The sequence below is a fragment of the Grammomys surdaster genome, unplaced genomic scaffold, assembly GCF_004785775.1.
Source record: "Grammomys surdaster isolate TR1022 unplaced genomic scaffold, NIH_TR_1.0 194841, whole genome shotgun sequence".
NCBI classification, from domain to species: Eukaryota; Metazoa; Chordata; class Mammalia; order Rodentia; family Muridae; genus Grammomys; species Grammomys surdaster.
Genome location: NW_021623879.1, coordinates 1 through 22192, shown reverse-complemented (window position 1 = coordinate 22192; position 22192 = coordinate 1). Strand labels below are relative to the sequence as shown.

Below are 22192 nucleotides of genomic sequence, written 5' to 3'. Positions count from 1 at the left end.
CCCCTCCCTCACCCTCCGTCATCCCTCCCTCACCCTCCATATCTGCCACCCCCCATCCTGCTCTACCCATCACCAAGGCTTTTCTGTTTCCCAAATAAAGCGACCCACTTTAAACATGACCCCAAGCTCCTCCCACATTCCCTTCTGATTGCTCTAGGGACCTCACCTATGAGGAATCACCAGGTCCTTTTGATTCTGGCATATTCCACTGTATTTCAGTTAGTATGACTTAACCTCATTCCATACAACAAACTCAAAACTCATCCATGTCATCACCGGACTGATTTTCCTCCTTTTTAAAGTCTAAGTTATATCTCTTGAAATTTTTTTTATAAAAAGAAATGGCAATTGAGAATCTGTTAGTTACCAAAATGCTTTGCGAGGATTGTCTTACAAAATCATAAGATCTGGTTACCACTGGGACAGTGTCCAGTGACACAGCTGCTGGTGACCCCTGACCTTTCCAGCTTCTCCACTGCTGCCTCGTGAGTTGGGCTTCATCCCTCCCAGCTGACCCCGCCCCTCCCTGCTTGAACCTTTCTCTCTGTTCCCTGGCTGGGAGTCCTCATTTCTTCCTGATCCAGTTCACTGGCCAAACCTGCAATCTAGGCTTTCTTAGCGATCCTGTCTCCTTTGACTGCTGCTGTGTACCCCTTATCATCGTTCCCCTGAGGTGGGGAGGCAGCACCTGCCTCTCTCTGTGTCAGCCCATGGAGGTCATCTGCAGGCCTGCTCTCCTGCGCACTGAGATATCAGGGTTTGACCTGACAATGCCCACAGGCTCTACCCAAAGCTGCAGAGGTATGGTATGAGGAGGGCCCTGAACTCCAGATCACACCTCATCTCTCCTGGAAGAGTGACACTGTGGTTTCAGGTGACATGGGCTCTGGGTCAAGGTGAAACTACAGTAGGGTCTAACATCAATATCTGCTTTTACCTTCTATGTCAAAAAGCACACATTGTGTGCTCTTCCCAGGGGAAATACAGTGGCCACTGTGACCTCTGGAAAAAGGAGTAGGGTGTCATATGTGTCTCATGAGGTAGGATTTCTGGATAGAAAGGATGGCCCAAAATAGGAGAACTCTGCCCCAAAAGAACGTTTGTAGCTGGGTTTGGTGATGCCCACCTGCAAGCCCACCCTCAGGAAGCTGAGCTAAGGAATCAGTCTCAAGGTCTAGGCCAGCCTGGGAGTACACGCTGAGACCCTGTCTCCACAAAACAAAACAAAGTTTGGGTCACTTACCCTGCTCACCTTGACTCCCCAAGGCCATGGCCCTGGCTAGGTTAATGTTTCCTCTATTCGGTGAGTTCCAGAACCAGCTGAATCATGCTTATACAACAGAAGAAAAGCTGCTCTGCCCATCTGCTCCCCTGTGCTCCAGCCTCGGAGCCCCTGACAGCCCCTCCTAACTACTTTAGGATTAAGCCACAGCCCTTCCCCACTCCCTAGCCCTCACCCCTTCTAACTCTCCATCCCTCCATCCCCTATTCCCTCCATCCACTTACCCTCAGCCCAGAGATTGGTCAGTTCACACCATTCTTCCTAGGGACCTAGTCACAGGGCCCCGCAAAAGAGCCCCAGCAGTCGTCCTGGTCATGCTAGCCCACCCGTGCCCTCCATGATGCTTCTTCAGCATCCTTAACAGAGATGGTGGGTTTAAGGCAAAAGGGAGCATCCCCTGCTCCCACAGAAAGATACAAAGAAGCATAGGAGTGTGGCATTGGAGAACGGTTTGTGTAGAACTTGCATGCCACTCCATGAACTGCTGGGCACTGCTGGCATGGTGGAGTCATTCCCTGAGTGCCATACAGGCTGGGACACAGGCTGGCTCTGCCACTCTCTGACCTCAAACCTGTTTCTCTGTCTGTCTGTGAAGGCATAAATCCAGAATCCACACAATGTGGCTTCTGCCATTTTCCCTTTGTTAGAAACAAGTCAGTATATCCGGCCTATACTCACAGGAGGAAACAAGACTCCACGGGCCCTAAAGGAGGGGTTTCAACACTTTTTTAACTGCCATCGCCTGTGTACCAGCCCCAATCACTGACACTTTTCCCAGTGTTTCCCAGAACCAACTCACCAAGCTGGGCACTGTGATGGGATCCATAATCCCATACTTAGGAGGCAGAAACAGGAAGATTCCCAGTTCAAGGTCAGCCTGGGAAAGTTTAGCTCAGAGAATAAGTGTTCACCCCTCATCACTTCCCTAGGGTCCATTCAACTGGCAGGTAGTGTCACAACTGGCAGGTAGTGTCACAACTGGCAGGTAGTGTTGCACGTCATAGCTACTTTCCACAAAGGATAGCAGCAAGGAGCTCAAAAGACAGACAAGAGCTTGACATGCACCCTGACATCTTGGTCAGTTCCTCAAGTGTAGCCCTTCTGAGCAGGTAGGATAGTGGTAGGGACAGGCTCCTGGGGCAGGTATGCTAGCGTGGGGACAGACCTAGGACAAGCACTCTGCTGTTCAAAGCAAATGGTGAAGCAGACAGTGAGGCCCAGACTCATTTCTGCTCTTTGAGCTCCTCTCTCTGTCAGCTTTTGGGAAGAACAGCCCACATTTGCATCTGTGACACTTCCTACCAGTTAAATCTGGAGACTCAGGGCTGTGTGCATTTGGCGCTCTGACTAGCTCTGTGCATCCTTGCTGGCCCTCTCTCCAGTATGTGTTCTAAAAATTTTGTGTGTCTTTTATGAACCTCATTGTGGCAGCTGATCTCCACTGTCCACTTTATGGAATTCGGGTCTCCTGGAAACAGACCTCTGTGCACAACTGTGAAGGGGTTTCTAGATTTGAGTTACATGAAGACCCCCGTGCCTTCCTTAAATGTGGGTGGGTGGCACCCTGCTATGGGCTCTGGTTCATCAGTGTTCCCGGAAAAGGAGAGAGTGAGTTGAACACAGAAGACGTCAGCCTCTGCTTCCTGACTGCAGATGTGGTGTGACCAGCTGCCTCTCGCTCCCGCCACCCTGTCTTCGGCTCTACAATGGACCGTACCCTCGAACCATGAGCACTAATAAGCTCTTCTTCCCTTAGGTTGCTTTTGTTGGGCATTTTTGTAAATGAGAAAAGTAGCATAGCAGTCCCCCATCACTACAGGAAACTCTGCTTATGCCCCCCCCCCACTCAGCGCCTCTAACAGAATTAATGGATCCCCTCAGATTTCCCTGTATCTTGTTTTGACAGCTTCCAGGCTGACCTTTGGGGGGTTCCATCCCCTGCCAACTCCATTCCAACTGCAGATCACAGAGCACACCAAATCCTGACATTTAATCATGCTACCTACAGATGTCATCCCTTCTACATGCAAGCATGCCACTCGGTGCTAGGGAATTGCCAGCAGGACGGGGTCATCACTTACTCCTGTGGGTGGCATACGATGGATAAAACTGAAATTGGAGGGTCATAAAGGAAAATTAGAACCCCACCCCAGGGCTGCAGGTAGGGACAGCTTCCCTGGTGTGGTGTGTTAATAACAGGAGCTTTCTAACTCATGGAGACAGTAAACGGCATGCAAAACCCCACGAGTCCTGAAGGACTTTTTGAGCAACTATTATGTGCCTTGACAAGGAAGCAGGAAAGGCAACTGTGGCGTTTCCTGACCTCAGAGAGCTTACAGTTTGGTGGGAGAGCAGATACACAGAGGACAGAGGGTACCAGGGGGTATGGGTAGTCCTCTATGGGCAGTAACTGAGAGCGGAGGGGCACGGAGGAGCCCCTCCTTGGGTTGTGTGGAGAGGCACAGCATGTTTGGACTGAGCAACCCAGAGCCTGACATTGGCTGGCTGGGAAGAGACAGAGGTGCCTGCTATCACAATCCAAGAGTCTGCTCAAGGCAGAGCCCATGCAAAGGTTGTGGTTAGAGCCAGCCTGGTGTACTGAAGAGGGGGGCGGAGCCTCGTAGGTGGTTTGAGTGGCAGGACAGGTAGTAGGGGGCGTCCTTGGAAGGAGTTTGGTCAGGAAGTGATGGGCATGTTACAGGACTCTGTATTGTCTTCTGACTTACCTCAAGTAGGACAATGACCCTGCCCAGGGAGAGGGTCTGTAGCACTTAGACAAGGTGGAAGGGCCAGCGGAAAACTTCTGAGAGCCCGTGAAGAGGTGAGAAGGGCATGGGACTCAGAACCTCAGGTCCACCAGGACACAACCCCAGGTCCACAGCAGATGAGTGACCTCGAATGTCTCAGTCAACAGCGTAGGAGTGCTCCTTGTTTATCACTCTTGGGTGAGGAAAATGACCCTGGTAGTACAAAGCCTTTTAACTTGCTAAGAATGCCTTATGGGTACCCTGTGTCACCATGAATGCAGGGACTAGGCCTGCCCTCCCAGCTGCACTTTCCATGAGTCCCACCTTCAGCAGATTAGACCCGCCTCCCACCTCCCGCCTCCAACCTCCCGCCTCCCACCTCCCGCCTTCGCTTCCCGCCTCCTCACTCTTGGATCTATGCCATCTCCAGTCTCGGGACTGAGGCTCACTGAAGTCCCAGCGCGGTCTGGTCTGGTGAATCAGCTGCTGGCTCTGAACCATGGGTGACCAGCTAGGCTCCGGGCATGCTAGGCTTGGAACTCAATCCGGAATGGAGGGCGGGGAGGCGGGGAGGCGGGGAGGCGGGGAGGCGGGGGGGGGGGGGGCGGGGAGGTCTCCAACCTAGCTAGAGGTACTCAGGCTTTGGGGGATGTGCCTGTGGTTGCACAGTGCTTTATAGACGTTGGTGGCCCATTTTGCAGAAGAGAAAGCAAGATACTTGCAAACGACCGATGATCTGTGCTTGGTTCTGCGAATCCACTTTCCTAATCCCTCACCCCATTCTTGGGCCTGGGGAAGGATCCCTGATTGGTCATGTGTGGGGGCCTGGCCGGAGAGCCTCCTGTGATTGGAGGGATCTGGGCTGGGCGGGCCCCTGGGTCCCCTCTTCACTCTGCCTAGAGGAGGAGCACCTACCTACCCTAACTTCTGCACTCGTCTGGGAGCTCACTGCCCCTGTGCTGACTGCTGACAACTGACTGACCCTCGCAGCTAGCAGGTACTTCTGAGTTTTTAGCCCAGGGCTCTGGGCCGGTGGTGACCTCGTTTTCCCACTCGTCTTTGACATTGGGTAAGTTTCTTTTTGCTTTTGTTTTTTGAGACACCCAGAGCCTCTCCGGAAGAGGCAGACGCTGAACCTTAGAACCATAGCTCCTGCCCTGGGAACCAGAGTTCCCATGAACTCTCCTCCACCACCACCACTTGAGGGAGGTTTTCCCTGAGTAGCCTTGCCTGCCCTGGAACGAGCTCGATAGACCAGGCTGGCCTGGAACTCAAAAATTCCTCTGCTGGGTCTTCGGGGTGCTGGGATTTAAAGGCGTGCACCACCACAACAGGCTAATGTCCTGGGAAGTTTCTTAAGCACAGCCAAATCTTGACACCTGGTCTGTAAAATGTGGCTGTGTGGAGGCTAATACTGCACCTCTCCTGAGGCTCCTGGAGAATTCTGGTCCTGGGCAGCAGGTGGTGAGTGTTGGCACTGTCTTCTGTCTAGATAAGTTCTCCATGCCCAAGAGACAGCACAGTCATATTTTACAGAGGCTCTTGAGATACAGGGAAGGTGATAATTCACTTAGACCTTGCAGGTTTGAGAGCTGGGTTGCTGTATTTTACCCTGTAGCCACACCCAGGATCATGGAAGGCTCTGATCTTGACCCCCTGAGGGATGTATCCATCCCCTACCTGGAGCCAGAGCAAAGAGGCTATCATAGGAGAGGGTCAGCCTTGAGCAGTTATGGAAAGGGGTCCCTTGTATTCTAGCAGAATGTCTGGCCTTAGGGTGAACCCTGACTACCACCAGGTTTGCTCCCAGCCTGGGACTGCAGCAGGCTATAGGCAGAGGGCTCCTGCCACTGTTCTGCTGTCCTGACCCAGGGACTGGAAGGGGAGACCTGCAGAGCAGGAGTCCTCTGAGTCCCTGAAGGCCTGAGGCTTCAGCAGCCCCTGGGGGTGTCCCATGACAAGAAGACAGGGCTGGGAATCTGCACCCTATGGCCTTGGGGCTCAGTAGACCCTGCAGACCCTGCTATCTGTGTGGCCAAAGGCAAGCATTATGTGATAGTCCTCACTCCTTGTTCCTTCTTGTTCCTGAACCTGCGATAATGGCCAATCTGCAGCTACTTTGATGGAATCCAAAAGTGGGTTTGTTTTGTTATTGTTTGCTTGTGTTTTTCTCCTTTACTCTTTCTGTAAATAACAGATGTCCACAGGGGAGGGAGGCAAGAGAGGAAGCATAGATCTAAAATCTCAGTACTCAGAGCACACACACACCATACCACAGACATACATAGACATACACATAGACACACATACCGTACCACAGACACACACCATACTAGATACACACATCCACAACATACCACAGACTGATAGATACACATACCATACCAGAGACGGACACACGTGCCATACCACATAGACATACACATACCATACCACAGATACACACACACCACATTACTGCTTTGGGAAATTACAGTGAGCTGTTATCTGCTGGAACATGTTGGCTCACACATCCCCAGCCAGCAACAGTTTGCTACATCCTGATGGCATGGCCCACAAACTGCAGCTGACCACAGTGTAAACCCACCTGTTGTCCTCTGGTTCTCCTATCGTCTTTGAGGGAGATACTAAGTCAGGACTGACCTATTTTTCATGTCCCCTGCAGAGAATTTGTACCCACTTACTGTTTCCCCAAACCTTGCCAGCACTGGGTATCATATTATTTTCAGTACCTGTCAGCTTTCAGGGGGAGTATGTATGTGTTTGACACTGCATTGTTCTAATCGGTTGTGGTTTGAACACGATTTTGTTTGTTGGCTGTAAGTTTTTCCTCTTAGTAAATTGCTTTATATGTGAAGTTTTGTCATGTTCAATTTGCATTCCACTGTTAGAGTCAGGCTAGAAAACCATACTGTTCACCAATATTTTCTAACATAACCCTTCTTCTCTCTCTCCCTCTTCTCCCTCCCCTTCTCCTTCTCTACTCCTTTCTCCTCTTACTCCTCCATTTTTGAAACAGAGATTCCTGTAGCCCAGGCTGGCCCCAAACCCTCTATGTAGCTGAGGATGACCTTGACCTCCAATCCTCCTGCATCCACCTCCCAAGAGGTGTGCTACCAGCCTGCAGTGGTACACTTGGTTTCTGTGGCGCTGGGGATGAAACTTCATGCTTGCTAGACTGATGTTCCATCAGCTGAGCTGAATTCCCACCTTACTATATTTTCTTCTTGCCTTTGGTGTAAAAATATTTACTTTTAACCCAGTTGGACTTTTTTGAGCAAACTGTAGGCTAGAGGGCTCTATTTGTTTCTTTAAATTAATAATCAACCTTCAGAACTTGTTTTAAGTTTATGGAAAAACATGAGGCAGTATTGGGTTCCCATACGTTCACCCTGCCCATGCTTTGTCCTGTTAAACATTTACCGTGCTGTAACAGCCGACACCAGTGCCAGCCAACGCCAGTGCAGTGTGATCACCTCAAATCCACGTTCTGCAGTGGGCTGTTCCCGTGCTCTTCGGCTTTGGGCTGTGTGTGTGTAAGGATGTGTATCCATCCTTGTAGTCTGAGATCCCATGAGTGTTCTCTACCCACTACCTTCCCCTCTGCCCTGGAAACCACTGACCTTTGCACTCTCTCTGGTTCCCTGGGGTGGCGTTCCAGAGTGCTGTGCAACTGTGACCACAGTGGACACCACCCTTGCCAACGAGCTTCTCTCGCTTAGCAGTTTGCAGTTGGGCATCGGAGTTCACAATTTCCCAGCACATGTCCTCTCGATCTGGCTCACGGTCCATTACCTGAACTCTAGCGCCACAGGCTTTTGTTTTTTCATTTACTCACTAACCGATGTCATAGTTGCTTCCAGGATTGGTCAGTTCTAAGTATCGCTGCCGTCAATGTTTGCATGTAGGGCTTTATGTGAACATTAGTTTTCTGTCCATTTGAAGAAATGCCAATGAGGGAGTGTCCTACTTAGGGGTTGCATTGCTGTGATGAAACACCATGGCCAATAGCAACTTGGGAAGGAAAGGGTTTAATTGGCTTATGCTTTGTCATCACTGTTCATCATCAATGTAAGTCAGGAACTCAGATGTGGCAGGAGCCTGGAGGCAGAGCTGATGCAGGGGTCATAGAGGAGTGCTGCTTACTGGCTTGCTCCACATGGTTTTCTCAGCCTGCTTTCTTAAAGAACCCAGGACTGCCAGCATATGACCCCACCCACAATGAGGTGGGCCCTCCCACACCAGTCACTGATTAAGAAAATGCTTTGTGTAATGTGCTTGCCTGCTCTCTGGTCTGATGGAGGTGTTTTCTCAGTTGTGGTTCTCTCCTCTTCAATGCTCTAGCTGTGGCAAATTGACATAAAAGGAGCTGGTGCAGAGAGTGTTCTAGTACCCGTAGTTAAAAGTGAGCTGTGCATTAGAACAAGAATGCTTCTGGGAACTGGAGAGGTTGAGTATTTGCTGCTCTTGCAGAGGACCTGCATTCTGTTTCTAGCACTGAAGCCAGGCAGCTTACAACCTCCTGTGCTGTAGCTCCAGGGGAATCTGATGTCACCTTCTGGCCTCCACAGGCTCTGCAATTTGATGATTTAAATCTTATCAACATATTTGAATTGAGTTGTTGCCCTTCCAGCAGAGTTTTGAGGGTTAACTTTTCAGGTCTTTCAGTTTATGGATTCTCGTTTTATTTTCTTGATGGAGTCATTTAAAAGTAGAAATTTTTAACTGAATGAAGAAGGACTTAACTCTCCTTTCCACGAACCCTCTGGTTCTATGCTTTGAAAGTTACTGATGGATGCAAGATGGTCCATGTGTCCCTTATTATCTTTGAGAGGTTTATAACCTCAGGTCTATGACACATTTGGACTTGAGTTTTGTGGAGGTTGTGCAGTGTTTGAGCCATCATGGCCTCCCGCAACACAGACAAACACTGACCACTGACAGCTCACATGCCCTAAGGCTAGTGAGATGATGGAGGCAGGCATGGGGTTGGGTCTGGAAGGCAGATGTGTGAGGTTGGCCAAGGCAGACAGGCATCGCTGCTCTGTGCTGATAGAACCCTGGGTGAACAACAGGCGCTTCGGTGCTCAGGCGGCAGCATGCTGTGCATGTGGGAATCCGTGAGGCTGCTTTACATACACCTATGGCTTCTGCAGTTCTGAATATGTGAGGTACGCCCTGCTTTGGCCTTTTCCCTAAACTGTGCATCTGTGGTAAATGGAAAGATATGAGAGAGAACCCCAGGTTTTACAGGAAGGTACTGAACTTAACAGTCATTCACACTGACGTCTGCTTCATTCCGACCGTCTCTCTCCTCAGCCTTTCCCAGTAGCACCCCACTCCCTCCCAACCCAGTCACCCTGTGCTCTGGAAGCTGATGCTAAGCAAAGCTCCTTTTTGTCTCTCTTGTGGCTTCTGGGCCCAGTGCAATAAGCCTAGTGTAGCCTCAAGAGAAGTGTGGCAGCTTTCTCATTAACAGCAAGGGAACAGAAGCTTAAAGTGGTTTGACCAAGGTCACAGACCGGTCAGTTCCAGGGGATGTTCTAAAATGTCTCGAAGGACTTGCACCAGGTTTATGACAATTTGCAGGGATTAATGAAGGGAGCCCCCTGAAGCTACAGTCACTGTCTGAACCCACAGCTGTCATCAGTCATCACATTCACAGGTGTCAGGGGTACCCTGTCCCCTTGCACAATGGCAGTCTCCCCAAAGCAGCCTGCTGTTCATGGAGCCCCAGGGATGACCAGTGCAGGAGAATGCACTCGTTGGAGCCTGGGTGGTTTCCCCTGACACCAGAGAACCCTTTCTAACCATCTGGCTGCTCCTTCAACAGGTGCCCTTCAACCCTCTGTTGCCATGAAGATTGCAGTAATCGGCCAGAGCCTGTTTGGCCAGGAGGTTTACTGCCAGCTGAGGAAGGAGGGCCATGAGGTGGTGGGTGTGTTCACCATCCCAGACAAGGATGGGAAAGCAGATCCCCTGGGTAAGTGAGCAGTTCAGGGGCAGGGAAGAGGGTGAAAGGAAACCCACCTGCTGGGGCACAGGCCCTACAGTGGGCTGGTGGGTAAAGTTCAGGGTCTCATGGCACAGCCCTTGCTAGGGGACACTTACACACCATCCATCCTGAATTTACCCTGATGCCAAGTGGCTGCTGGATTGCCCTGGAATAAAGTGACTATTGGGTGGGATCTGTATCCTGACCAATGGCCATGGAGAAGCCCAGCTTGTCCCGCATACCTCTCTTAACCTCTCTGACCCAAGTATCTAAGCTCTGAAGGGCTCCTAGGGGTGGTTACCTGGGGTTGTCATTCCCCAAGGTGAACATGCTTCATGTCACTATCTCTGGGGCTCTGTTAGCCCTGAGTGCTCAGTCCAACCAAGGGTTCCCAGCACAGCAGAGTGGGTACAGCTGAGAGGTTTCCTGTTTAGCATCTTCTGGGTGTTCCCACCCCACTGGGGAGGAGCCACTTGAGAATCAGTCCTGGACCCTTTGCTTGGAACTGGAGCCCAGCACCCAGGATGCTGGGGCTTCCATATTATGAACAGACCCTTTGCAGGCCTGATGGAGAAGGGAGTAGGGCACAGCCTAAGGATGGGAGATTGAGTAGGAAGGTGGATTTTTTGGGACCAGCCAGATCCAGGGCAGAGTAAGCAGCCACAGTCTGACCCCTGGACTCTGCTGATGCCTGCCAGGTCTCAACCCTGCACCTGACCACAGCATGATATACATGACCCCACTGTCTGAGCTCTACAAACAGATACTAACAGTGACCAGACAGTTTCTGCTCCCAGCACCATCCCAGGCCTAGTTGGGACTACTGCTTGACCTTGACTTTGAATGGCCTGCAGGAGTGTCTCATGGCCACAGTGAGGCTGTTTTTCTCATTGCAGCTGGTCACACTGTGAAGCAGAGATTTGTCCTGGTCTTCAGCTGGTTTCCTCTTTTCCCCTGTTTTATTTCCCCTGGTTCCTCAGTACATAGGATGTCATCATCCATATCCCAGGCACTCTCCTCTTCTCAGTGAGCACCTTGACAACCCCTCCTACTGATTTCCAAACCTGGTAATATTGACAATGTAGATTAGCCCTCACATCAGGTCATGGTGGCAGAGATGAGGAGAGAGAACAGGGTCAGGCCAGTCAGGGGTGGACTTTACACAACAGGAGTGCTCTCAAGAGAATCGCTAAGGATGTTCACAAGTACTGAAGAATGGCCGGCCAAAGAGGGTCCCTTATGGTGAGGGTTGTGCCTTCCAGAGGCAGCTGCTACCTCCAGCCTGAGGCTAAGAGGGGATGGTGTTGATTAGGAAATGACCTGTAAGGAGGCAGAAGGAGCCCTGCAGGCTGGGACTGGGCCTCCAGGCTGCAGGTGTGAGGAACAGAGTGTGTACATCAGGGCTAGATCTGCATACTCAGAACAGGCATTAAACCGCTTCCCTGAGAAGGAACTCCTGTAGCTGGGGTAAGGCATCTGGCTGGGGGTTGAGGGTGGACAGGATCCCCACCAGAAGGCTCAAACCTTTTCCTCACACTTCTTGTCCTCCTCCCTCCGGCCTCTTCACCTCCTCCTGGTACAGCTGACACCCAGAGGGTGGAGAGGTAGGGAAAAGGAAGAAAGGGAAAGTAGAGATGGTTGGGGAGAGGAGGAAGACAGTATTGGGCATGGATGGGCCTCTAGAAAGGACTGTAAGGAGAGAGCCTATGGGGAACCTGTGAGGTCTGAGCAAGGGAGGCATTTGGAGGTCTTAGCGCTCTCAATAGGCAGCATCCAGGCAGGAAGGTCCCTGCCCAGTACTCACCCTTTGCTAGCCCCACCCACATCCTAGCAGAAGTCTGCTGGACAATGGGAACTGGAAAGGGGCACCAAGAATGGAGCCACAGCCAGTTCTCTGGGTAGAGACAGCTGACAGTGCGTGGGTAGAACAGAGAGGGCAATTGCTCACCTGCTCTCTCTCCTCAGGCCTGGAGGCTGAGAAGGATGGCGTGCCTGTGTTCAAGTTCTCTCGGTGGCGGGCTCGAGGACAGGCTCTGCCAGAGGTGGTGGCCAAATATCAGGCTCTGGGTGCAGAGCTCAATGTGCTGCCCTTCTGCAGCCAGTTCATACCCATGGAGGTCATCAATGCCCCCCGGCACGGCTCCATCATCTACCATCCGTCTCTGCTACCCAGGCACCGAGGGGCTTCAGCCATCAACTGGTAAGATGGGCTCCACACCCAGTTTGCCTGGCATAGCACCCTCCCTCAACCTGAAACATCTCTGGGGCAGTCAAGTGCATTGTGGAGATGCCTACCCTGCACTGCTGTGTGTCTCCCTGAGACAGACCACAGCAGGAGTGTTAAGACAGCATGCTCACCAGGTGGTGGTGCACACTTTTAAGCCCAGCAAAGGCAGGAGGATCTCAAAGTGTGAGGATAGCCTGGTCTACAGAGTGAGTTCCAGGATGGCAAGGGCTATACTGAGAAACCCTGTCTTAAAAAATAACGCAACAGGCTTTGTAGCAGCAGGAACAAGAACTTTGATGGTATTGTACCTGCAGAAGTGCAGTGGGTGCAAGGCCACTGTACTAGAATGTCATGGGGGCTGCAGAGAGCAGGGCTTCTGTCTACTCATCCCACCTGTCTTAGGGCTGTTACCTAAGGCAGGATGCTTTTGGAATGTCACTGGCATGGTTGGTGATCATAAAATAAACACTGTTTCTTTTCTTCCCTTTTTTTTGTTTTTGTTTTTGTTTTGTTTTTCGAGACAGGGTTTCTCTGTGTAGCCCTGGCTGTGCTAGAGCTTACTCTGTAGACCAGGCTGGCTTCGAACACAGAAATCCGCCTGCCTCTGCCTCTCAAGTGCTGGGATTAAAGGTGTGTGCCACCACCGCCCGGCTTTTTTTTTTTTTAACATTATTTGTACTTTAGTGTTGTGAAGAAATAAAAAGCCACGTGTCACAGCACCATATGATGTGTTTATACAAAGATAAAGACAGAGGGGTTATGTTCTATGGAGGTGTGGTGAGGTATGGGGGAATGGGGTGCCTCAGTGGGCCCATGCAGAGGCATCCCTTCCCCCTGAGGGAGCAGGCACACGATGGTATAGCATAGAATAGAGTTAATTCAGGGCATGGGGAGGGGAGTTAAGCAGGTAGTAGAGGCAGAGAAAGGCAGAGAGAGGGAGAGAGTAGAGAAGTAGAGGCCGTCCATGAGCACCTGGAGAGAGGGGAGGAGGGAATAAGGCTTTTCTTCCCTTTCTATAGGAGCAGGTGTCATCCCTCCTACGGGAGGAGGTAGCCCCTCTAAGAGTGGCAGGGGTCAGGGGACAGCTCCCAGGGCATCCTCTTTGATACTTTCTATCAGACTGACATTTTCCTCCTGTCTTCCAGGACCCTCATTCATGGAGATAAGAAAGGAGGCTTCACCATCTTCTGGGCTGATGACGGTCTGGACACTGGTGACCTTCTGCTGCAGAAGGAGTGTGAGGTGCTTCCGGATGACACCGTGAGCACGCTGTACAACCGTTTCCTCTTCCCAGAGGGCATCAAAGGGATGGTAAGGCCACGTCTGTCCTCCCATCACATGCTTGCCCTGACACAGCCTCTCAATTCTTGACTCTGCTGTCCTCCTTGATCCTCACTGTCCAGGCACACACCCCCAATTTCAGGACATGTGAAAGAGGGTACTCACTCTTTAGGATCTCAAAAGGATGATGAACATGACGGAACTGTGGACAGAGTGGGCAGAGGCCAACTCAAGAGGGAGTTAACCCAAACGGCAATTTCGATTGGAGTCATTGACTAGACAAGCCCAGACACAGGGTGGGCCAGTGTGGTTGAACCCAAATGCCTCTGAGTCTTTGGGTTCTCACATCTCAATTTGGTCCTTTTTCTTTTAGTTCATTTCATCCTCAGGTCAGGTGTCCTGCGTGACATAGAAGATCCTTGACTTCTGTTGTCTAAGCTCTCAGTTCCCTAGTCCATGGGGTGGCAAACCCCATTTCTCTAAGATACATGAATGAAAGATCAAGGAAGACTGATTGGACATCCCGGGGTCATGGGGTTATACTGACTCAGTTGCTGGCCAGAGCAATAGGAATTCTCTGATTCGTGGGAAACTCTGCAAACATCACAGCCTGCAGTGTCGATCCAGGAGAGGCAGGAAGGAAATTTGGTTCAATATGACTCAATAGCTAGTGTTGGTTCCCACTTCAAATTTATTTTAGGTACATTTAAGAACAGCACAATTTGGTGGAAAAAGATCTCCTGGTGATAATGAACTCAATCCCGTGAGCACAATAAAGCTTAAGACATGACTACAGTGAAACCCTACTTTGTAAAGTACATGTGACGCCTTCACATGTTCTACAGATAGGTTCTACAGATTGACTGAGAAAAAACAAGTTCATGATAAGAGTCTGGGGGAGGATGTGATGTGGTCCTAGCCACATAGATAGGATAGCATAAATGCCACCATGTCCTTTTCCAGCCTTCTGGACAGACAATTGGTTATTTCTCATCTCTCCATTTGAAGAGACAGCCCTGCATGGGTTTGTTGTTGTTGTTGTTTGCTTTGTTTTTGCCTTTGGTTTTGGTTTTGTTTGTTTGATTGGTTTTGGTTTTTAGCAGCAGGGTTTCTCTGTTTATCTCTGGCTGTCCTGGTACTGGCTATAGAGCAGACTTGTTCTTGCCTCCTGAGTGCTGGGATTAAAGGTGTGCGCCGTAACTCCAGGCTAACCCTGCTTGTTTAACATTCCTGATTTCCCTAGTCCTTATCTGTGAACACAAGGACCTCTGCCTCCTACACTGATTGTCTGCCTCAGCAATATGCATCTTGCTGTGATTAATTGTGAAAGATAGACACTCAATTGCAGTGGTGTCCCAGACTCTCCACAGGGCAGGGCTGAAGACAAGAAAGGACATGAATGCCTTGTAGCTGGTGGCTCCAAGAGTTCCTACTGACTGTGTGTGTGTGTGTGTGTGTGTGTGTGTGTGTGTGTGTGTGTACAAGCTGCTATTGTTCCTGGAGGGTAGGCTAATGAGAGAGGACCAAAGCCTTTGATAATCAGGCTGGGGACATTTCCAGACAAAGAACCTTGTCACATGGCAATGAGCAAGGTTTCAGTCACCAGACCACTATAAGCCCTGAGCTATCAGCCCCTCACTTCAGTCTGTTTTCACATCAGCTGCCTTTTTTGTCTTTAATGTTTTCATTGTGTTAAACAGCAGTGAGAAAAGCTGCCTTGTTGAATACTTAGCCTGAGAGGACTTCACATTCCACAGCAAATGGCTCAGATGGCCGTTAGAGATAGAGTATCCATGGCAACCACTGGTCACATTTGTCTGTTTAAATTAATTATAATTAATTTCCATTTAGGAATTTGGGGATGGGATATGGCTCTGTAGTATAGTGATTATTTTGTATGGGGGAGGCTCTGGGTTTCATTCCCTGCATTATAACACACACACACACACACACACACACACACACACATTCTCTCTCACCTACCTTTGAAGTCCCCAGAGCTGCAAGGTTCCTGGCTATTGTACAGGAATGTACAAACACAGCCCACATTTATCGCTACAGTGTATTCCAACAGGCAACCCTCTCTGCATAACAGTTCTAATACCCTATTTCTTTTCTTTAATTTTTTCTATTTATTTATTTAACATGTGTGAGCGTTTGACTACATGTATATATGTGCACCATGAACATTAGAAGAGGGCATCAGATTCCACGGAAGTAAAGTTACAGGAGGTTGTGAGCTGTCACGTGAGTGCTGGGACTGGAACCCAGGTCTTCTCACAAGAACAACTAGTGCCCTTAACTGCTGAGCCACCTCCCCAGTCCTGTGGCACTTGATTTCTTGTCAGCAATAGCTCTTTTAGGTCCTCCCTCAGGGTGGGTTACAGCCTCCTTTTCACTCCTTGATTCAGATCCCAGTTACTTTTCTACAGACGCCAAAGCCCACAAAAGGGCTGGAGAGCTAGTCTCCTTTAAGAAGGTTCCAGACAACAACCCATAGGCATGTGTGTCTGTTATCCCCAGTGGGGTCTGGCAGTTTCCTCCCCTAGAGAGCTAGAATGACGATATAATCTAAGGCCATGATATGTTGCTGACGGTCTGTGTGCCATTCCACTCACCCAAATCCTGTCACCCATACCCTGTGTCCATGCTGTAGGCTTCTCAGGTGCCTGCAGGGTGAGGACTAGGGCTGGGTGTGGGCAGGATGCTGATGCTGGGGAAACTGACTGGAGTCTCCTTGCAGGTTCAGGCTGTGCGACTGATTGCAGAGGGCACAGCTCCCCGCCGACCCCAGCCTGAGGAAGGAGCCACCTATGAGGGCATTCAGAAGAAGGAGACAGCCAGGGTGAGTACCAAACCCAGCTACCCAACATTATCCGTGAGTGTCTGGAGTGAGGAAGTGACTCAGGGAAGCAAGGTTCAGCTGACATTATAGAAACAGCAGTGGAGGACAGGGTTTCAGCACAGCATCAAAACATGGAGGGACAAGGTCTCTTCAGAGGTCATCTTCTTCCTCTTTCTCTTTAAGTAGAAGGAAGAAGCATCACTCCAGGGAGGAAGACTAACTAGGGCTATGGCGTATGTCAGCCTTGGTGCTGGAATCTCCAGGACATTGAGAGGTTTCTTGGAGCAGCAGTGGGTAGTTGTCCCATGGCTGCCTCTACTTGGGACTGGTTATCTCTGTAAGGAGGTCTGCATGAGCCCTGTATACATAAAGATACTGTAGTGGGGCTCTACAGGATGGGCCAAAGCACTCTTCCTTGGGACTCTGTGGGGCCTCAGCCACCTTGACAACAGTAGAGTAGCCTCTTCCCAAAGCCATTCTATGGGCTGTGCAGGGAGAGAACTTGGGTCACAGCCCCAAACCAGGGCACCCACTCTGCACTCAGACTTGCATCTAGGAGGAAGCCCAGGTCCTGCCTGCAGGGCTAGGCCCATTGTGCAGCAGTCTTCAGGTCTAGGAGAGGCTAGCTGAGGAGACATCTTGGATTCTACAGATCAACTGGGACCAGCCAGCAGAGGCCATTCACAACTGGATCCGTGGGAATGACAAGGTGCCAGGTGCCTGGACAGAGGCTTGTGGGCAGGTATGTTCCCATGAGGTTGATGTTCGGCAGGAGAGCTGCATGCCCCCACCCTGCAACCTTGAACCCCACACACTAGGTGTTAAATGCTTGATCAATTCTGAGCCCCGATTCCACCTTCTCCCAAATGTCCCCTACTCCAGGACTAGGACATCCTGTACCATTCAGAGCTAAAAGACGTCTGTTGACACTGGTGGCCCAAGGAACGAACCTACTGCCACCTGGGACCCTGCTGAATTTGCTTAGTTTGAGCCTCACCTCTATGCTCTCAGATGCCATAGGCCCAGCTCTGACTTTGCCCCAGGGGAGAGGCGACTTACTTTGCACTGGGACTGGGCAGCAGCTGGACTTAGAACCTAGAGATGCAAGTTTTGTGTGCCCCTCAGTGTCTGCCTGATGCCCATGCTGTCTGCAGTCCCCTGACCCTCAGCTCACTGTACACAGACTGCAGAGGAGCCTTCGCTTTTTGCACTGACACACGACCCTTTGCTCTGGCTGGCTCATCTGCAGCAATGACCAGCAGCAGCCAAGGGTCTGTGGCTTTGTGGCATAGCTTGAGAAGACTTTCCTAGGGGTCTGTGTCCCCAAGGTCTAAGGCACTGAGTCAGTGCAAAGGTCTCAAGGATGCCCAAGGCTTGAGGTGTCCAGGTCCTCAGATCTTCTGTTTCTCATCCATGGTCCCAAAGACTAGGTCTAGGTCCGCCTCAGCCTTGTGTGTAGATTACAGCTCTTCCTGGTCTCCCCTGGTTCCCCTGAAGGCTGGCCTTGGGCCTTGCACACTCTAGGGTCAGACCAGCTCCCATAGCACTTGACTTTCTCAGCCCCGTGGCACTTCAGCCAGGCTGCAGATAGCAAGGCCTCATCTTATCTGTTGTCTCTTGGCTTCTCTCCCTCCATAGAAGCTGACATTTTTCAACTCAACACTCAACACGTCAGGACTGGTGGCCCAGGGGGAAGCTTTGCCCATCCCAGGAGCCCATCGCCCAGGCATGGTCACCAAAGCGGGACTCATCCTCTTTGGGAATGACGATAGAATGGTAAGGTAACAGCACACTGCTGTGAGTCACCGGCCTGCATCCTAGGTTCAAGGTCACTCACACTGCTGTCCTCAGGCTCAGGCCCTACAGGAAGACCCTAGGCTGCCCTTGAAGAGACAGAAAGAACCAAGGGTCAAGGGAGAAGCTGCCACCTGAGCACAGGCTGTGTGTGGCGGGACTGCATTTTCTCTGAGAGGCTGGACACCCTGTGTGACAGAAATCCTTCCCAGTCGCCCTGGTCTAGGACTTTAGGGCATCAAAGCCATGTCTTAAAACATCTAGGCCTCAGTTTCCCTCTCTCTGAATGGGGATGGCATAGAGACGTAGGACAGGTAGCTTATAGTTTTTGCTGGACTTTGCACACCAGAATAGCAGCTAAATTGAATGGAGTGTACTTAGACGCCAGCCACTATTTTAAAACAATGAACAGGCATTCCATTTCATTCTCCAGACAACTCTATGAGATAATTATAGATACTATTTGCATATTTCAGCGGAGCCAACCGCAATGAAAAGACTTAAAAAGTTTGCCCAAGGGTACTGAAGCTAGTCAGTGCAGACTTGGGCTTCAGACCTTAAATTCTGGCTCTGAGGCCACTGTGGCCCGAAATTTTTTCACAGGTCTGAGGAGAAGCACGTCTCCAACACTCTGCAACCTCGACTGTGTGAGTGTGGCTAGGGTGGAGTGTGGAGAGTCGTGCTGACCGACAAGGCTCTCTCTTGTATTCTCGTGCTGTATTATGAGAGGCCAAGGCTGTCTAACAGCTGTCCTTTAACAGCGGGTGGGCATTTAGATGTGTGTAAAGCATATGTGTGCAGATTGATGCTATCCGTCTGTTGTTGAGGCCCTAGAAGTAGCATCTGAGAGGGGAATTCTCCCACAAATGATTATTCAGGAGCATTCTGGGAAAAAATATCCCATGAGGCTGTGAGGGCAAAGCAAAGTCATGAGGTAAGGACTGGGTATATCTGATCCAGGTGTCTCTGAGGAGCCACTGACTTTGCTTCTGCCCTGCACAAGTGCACACATGTCAGCCTCTGCTGTTCTCATCCTTGGAATAGTGTGGAGCTCTAGGCCTCTCTGGTCACGGGTGCGTTTCCATCAGGTGCAGCGAGGAGGGAACTATACAGTAGGCTGTCAGAGGCCAGTTCCTTGCGGCAGCTGGAGGCTGGTGTTAGCATTAGGGAGGGGCAGGTTCCCCAGGGCCCTGGCTGCCTCTGCCCCTGCAGCCATACAAACAACAAAGCACAGAAGCCTTCGAAGCATGACTCAGGCTTGTCTGCTGAGTCTAACTGGCCTTCTGCTTGCTGAAAGTTCTAGAATATCTTCAAAGGCGACTGCATTGGCACTATAGACACTGTGTTCAGCCCTGGTTGTGACTCAGGAATATTCTTATCTCTACCTCAGACTTGCCAGATTTTGTAATGTATTGTATGAGTTACTTGAACCCTGTTTGCTCACCCATAATTGTCTAATAATGTTAGAAGGCTGGGCAGAGGAGAGACATGATTTTGGATGAGCTGGCAGCAAGCTGGCTTGTCCTCACTGATAAGGGTGACACTGCACACTTTGCACAAGCTCCACAGAGCTGGAGCCAGGCTCTACCTGGAGTACTGCCCACGAGGAAGCAGGCCAGGCTTACTGGACTCTCCTTGTATCCTTTCCTCTCTCCACTTGCATCTCAGATGGCCATTTGTCCTCCAGATGTTGCCATGGGCTTCTCAGTTGACTTTCACAGTAGTTCTGCAAGCATTTTTTTTTTCTGATGAGAATCTGTCCTTTAGTAGAAATGACATCATTATTCAACAAAGAAATAACATCATTATTCAACAAAATAAAAGCACTTGGTTTGTGGCACTCAATGGTAAGGGCCTGTCTGACGTAAGGGAGGCCCTAGGTCTCTCTCTCTCTCTCTCTCTCTCTCTCTCTCTCTCTCTCTCTCTCACACACACACACACACACACACACACACACACAAACATGTGCACACACATGCACTGCACACACAGGGTCTAGAAAGCAAGCAGCAAGCACAGTGTGGCAGGTGATGGGTAATTAGGATAAAGAACAGACATACATTTTATGGTTTCTTCCATATGCCTATGACAGTGTGTCTTAGTTCCGAACACCCCATCATCTCCTGTGGCTCCTGCTTGCCCTTGGCTGTGAGGGTTGGAGGGAAAGTGCAAATTCCCTGCTCAGCTGCCCATCCTGCCCTGGTCCTACTGAGGTTCTCCCTTTTGCAGCTGCTGGTGAAGAACATCCAGCTGGAAGATGGCAAGATGATGCCAGCCTCCCAGTTCTTCAAGGGGTCCGCTAGCAGTGCCCTGGAGCTGACAGAGGCAGAGATGGCCATGGCAGAGGCCGTGCGGGTAAGACACAGCTTCAGTGGTACCACCCAGTAGGGCAGATTGTACACTGCGCATGTATTTTCTGAGTTCACATTCCCTAGATTTGGGAATATGCACTGGCCTCAGAGCCAGCATTGCCGCTGTCCTGTGTTGGCACTTTCTGATAACCCTGTTCCCTTCTTCCTTTATATCTGGGCCCTTTGGGATTTGGCTTTTCTAGAGACTCACTCCAAACAGTTAACAAGTGAAATTTAGCTTTGGAATAGTTAAAGGAAGGAGGTGGGGGCTTCACTCCATCACCTGTGATGAGTGTGTCTGGAGCTGGCCCAGAGAGGGTACTCACACAGTAACACCCAAGCAGTGAACAGCACAAGCTTCAGAGACAGGTCCCCTTCCAGCTCCTTCCCTACATGGTCTGTCATTTCCACTCTACCCCCTCTGGGTGAGCACCCCAGAGAGGAGGAGGAGGGAGGCAAGAACAACCTCAGGAAGCAAGCAAGTGGAGCAAGAAACAAACTTCTCTAGGACACAGACTTCAGAGAACAGCTTGCTTTTATGGGGGGTGGGGGTGGGTAAAGGCTTTTTAAACCTTTAGGGATGAGTAGGTTATATGGGGTGTGTACACAGCATTGGTCAGGGCCAGGATGCTGGGGATGCTTCATTTGCATAAGGAGGGATTGCAGGTGCTGCTGGACATGACTTTAGCCTGGCTTCAACAATGAGACTTCCTTTGGTGTGGGCAAAGGTGGGGGGTGTGTGATTATATGTGCCTGGGACATGCAGGCCTGAGTCAGGGGAGGGAATAGTCCAACTTCCCACTGCTTTCAAACATGACTCCACCCCACTCCTGCTCTGGACTGGCTCTACCCCACAATGGTTCACAGACAGCTTCCTTCTCTGGTTGTCTAGCCTGAAGCTGGGTCAGCAGCCACCTCCCAGGATCTGTTCCTGGCCCCACCCACTCTGTCTCCCTGTCCTCAGAGTCATGTTTGGTACTGAGCCTTGTTGAGCAGATGACACTGAAGGGTTTCAGCTTAGTCATCCATCCAGTCAGCAGCTCCAGGACAGCTGCTCCTCTGCCCGTGATGGCTCCAATCCAGATAAACCCATCTGAGAGGCAAGCCTCGTGAGTCGAATCTTCACTGAGTGCACAGGCCTCAGCAGCATCATTCACAGTAGTGTGTTGGTGTGACCATGAGGCTGCCCTGGGGCTGCCTCCTTACCCTACTCCAGGCATCAGGAGTGGATCCCACCATATGGGTACCTGGAAAAAAACTTCAAGTGCAGAATTCCACCTGGGCTTTACAGCACATGAAGAATCCATGTGTGTTCCTTACTTAACAAGTACCGCCCTCATACCACATGAAGAAGAGAGTGGCAAGTCCTCAAGAGCAAAGGGACTTGAGGACACTCCTCCTGATTGCCAGGCAGAGTGGGAATGGCGAATGAATCTGCTGTCCATGTAGAGGTCCCGGCAGTTCAGACAGTAAGACAGCTTTGAAGATATTCTGTACAGAACAGGTCCTGTGAGACAAGGCCTCGGAGATGAGGTCAGCATTTAGAGGGAAGCTGAGAGCTGGCTACAGAGAAAAGATCTGCATACTTCTTAGCGCAGAGGACTGTAAGTGTAAGAATACTGCAGGGACAGCAGAGGTGCAGGGACAGCAGAGGTGCAGGGACAGCAGAG

The 22192-nt window shown here is 50.6% G+C and overlaps 1 protein-coding gene across 1 annotated transcript; it reads left to right on the top strand.

The window, feature by feature from the left end:
* Positions 1-4953: 4953 nt before the first annotated feature.
* Positions 4954-20526, top strand: LOC114615919 (cytosolic 10-formyltetrahydrofolate dehydrogenase; the record flags this gene model as incomplete). The annotated part of the gene is made up of 8 exons (XM_028761510.1): positions 4954-5098; positions 9863-10012; positions 11990-12224; positions 13397-13562; positions 16276-16377; positions 17030-17119; positions 18016-18153; positions 20401-20526. Coding segments are annotated over exons 2-8 (984 nt in total), but the record flags the coding sequence as incomplete, so codon positions are not given.
* Positions 20527-22192: the final 1666 nt, after the last annotated feature.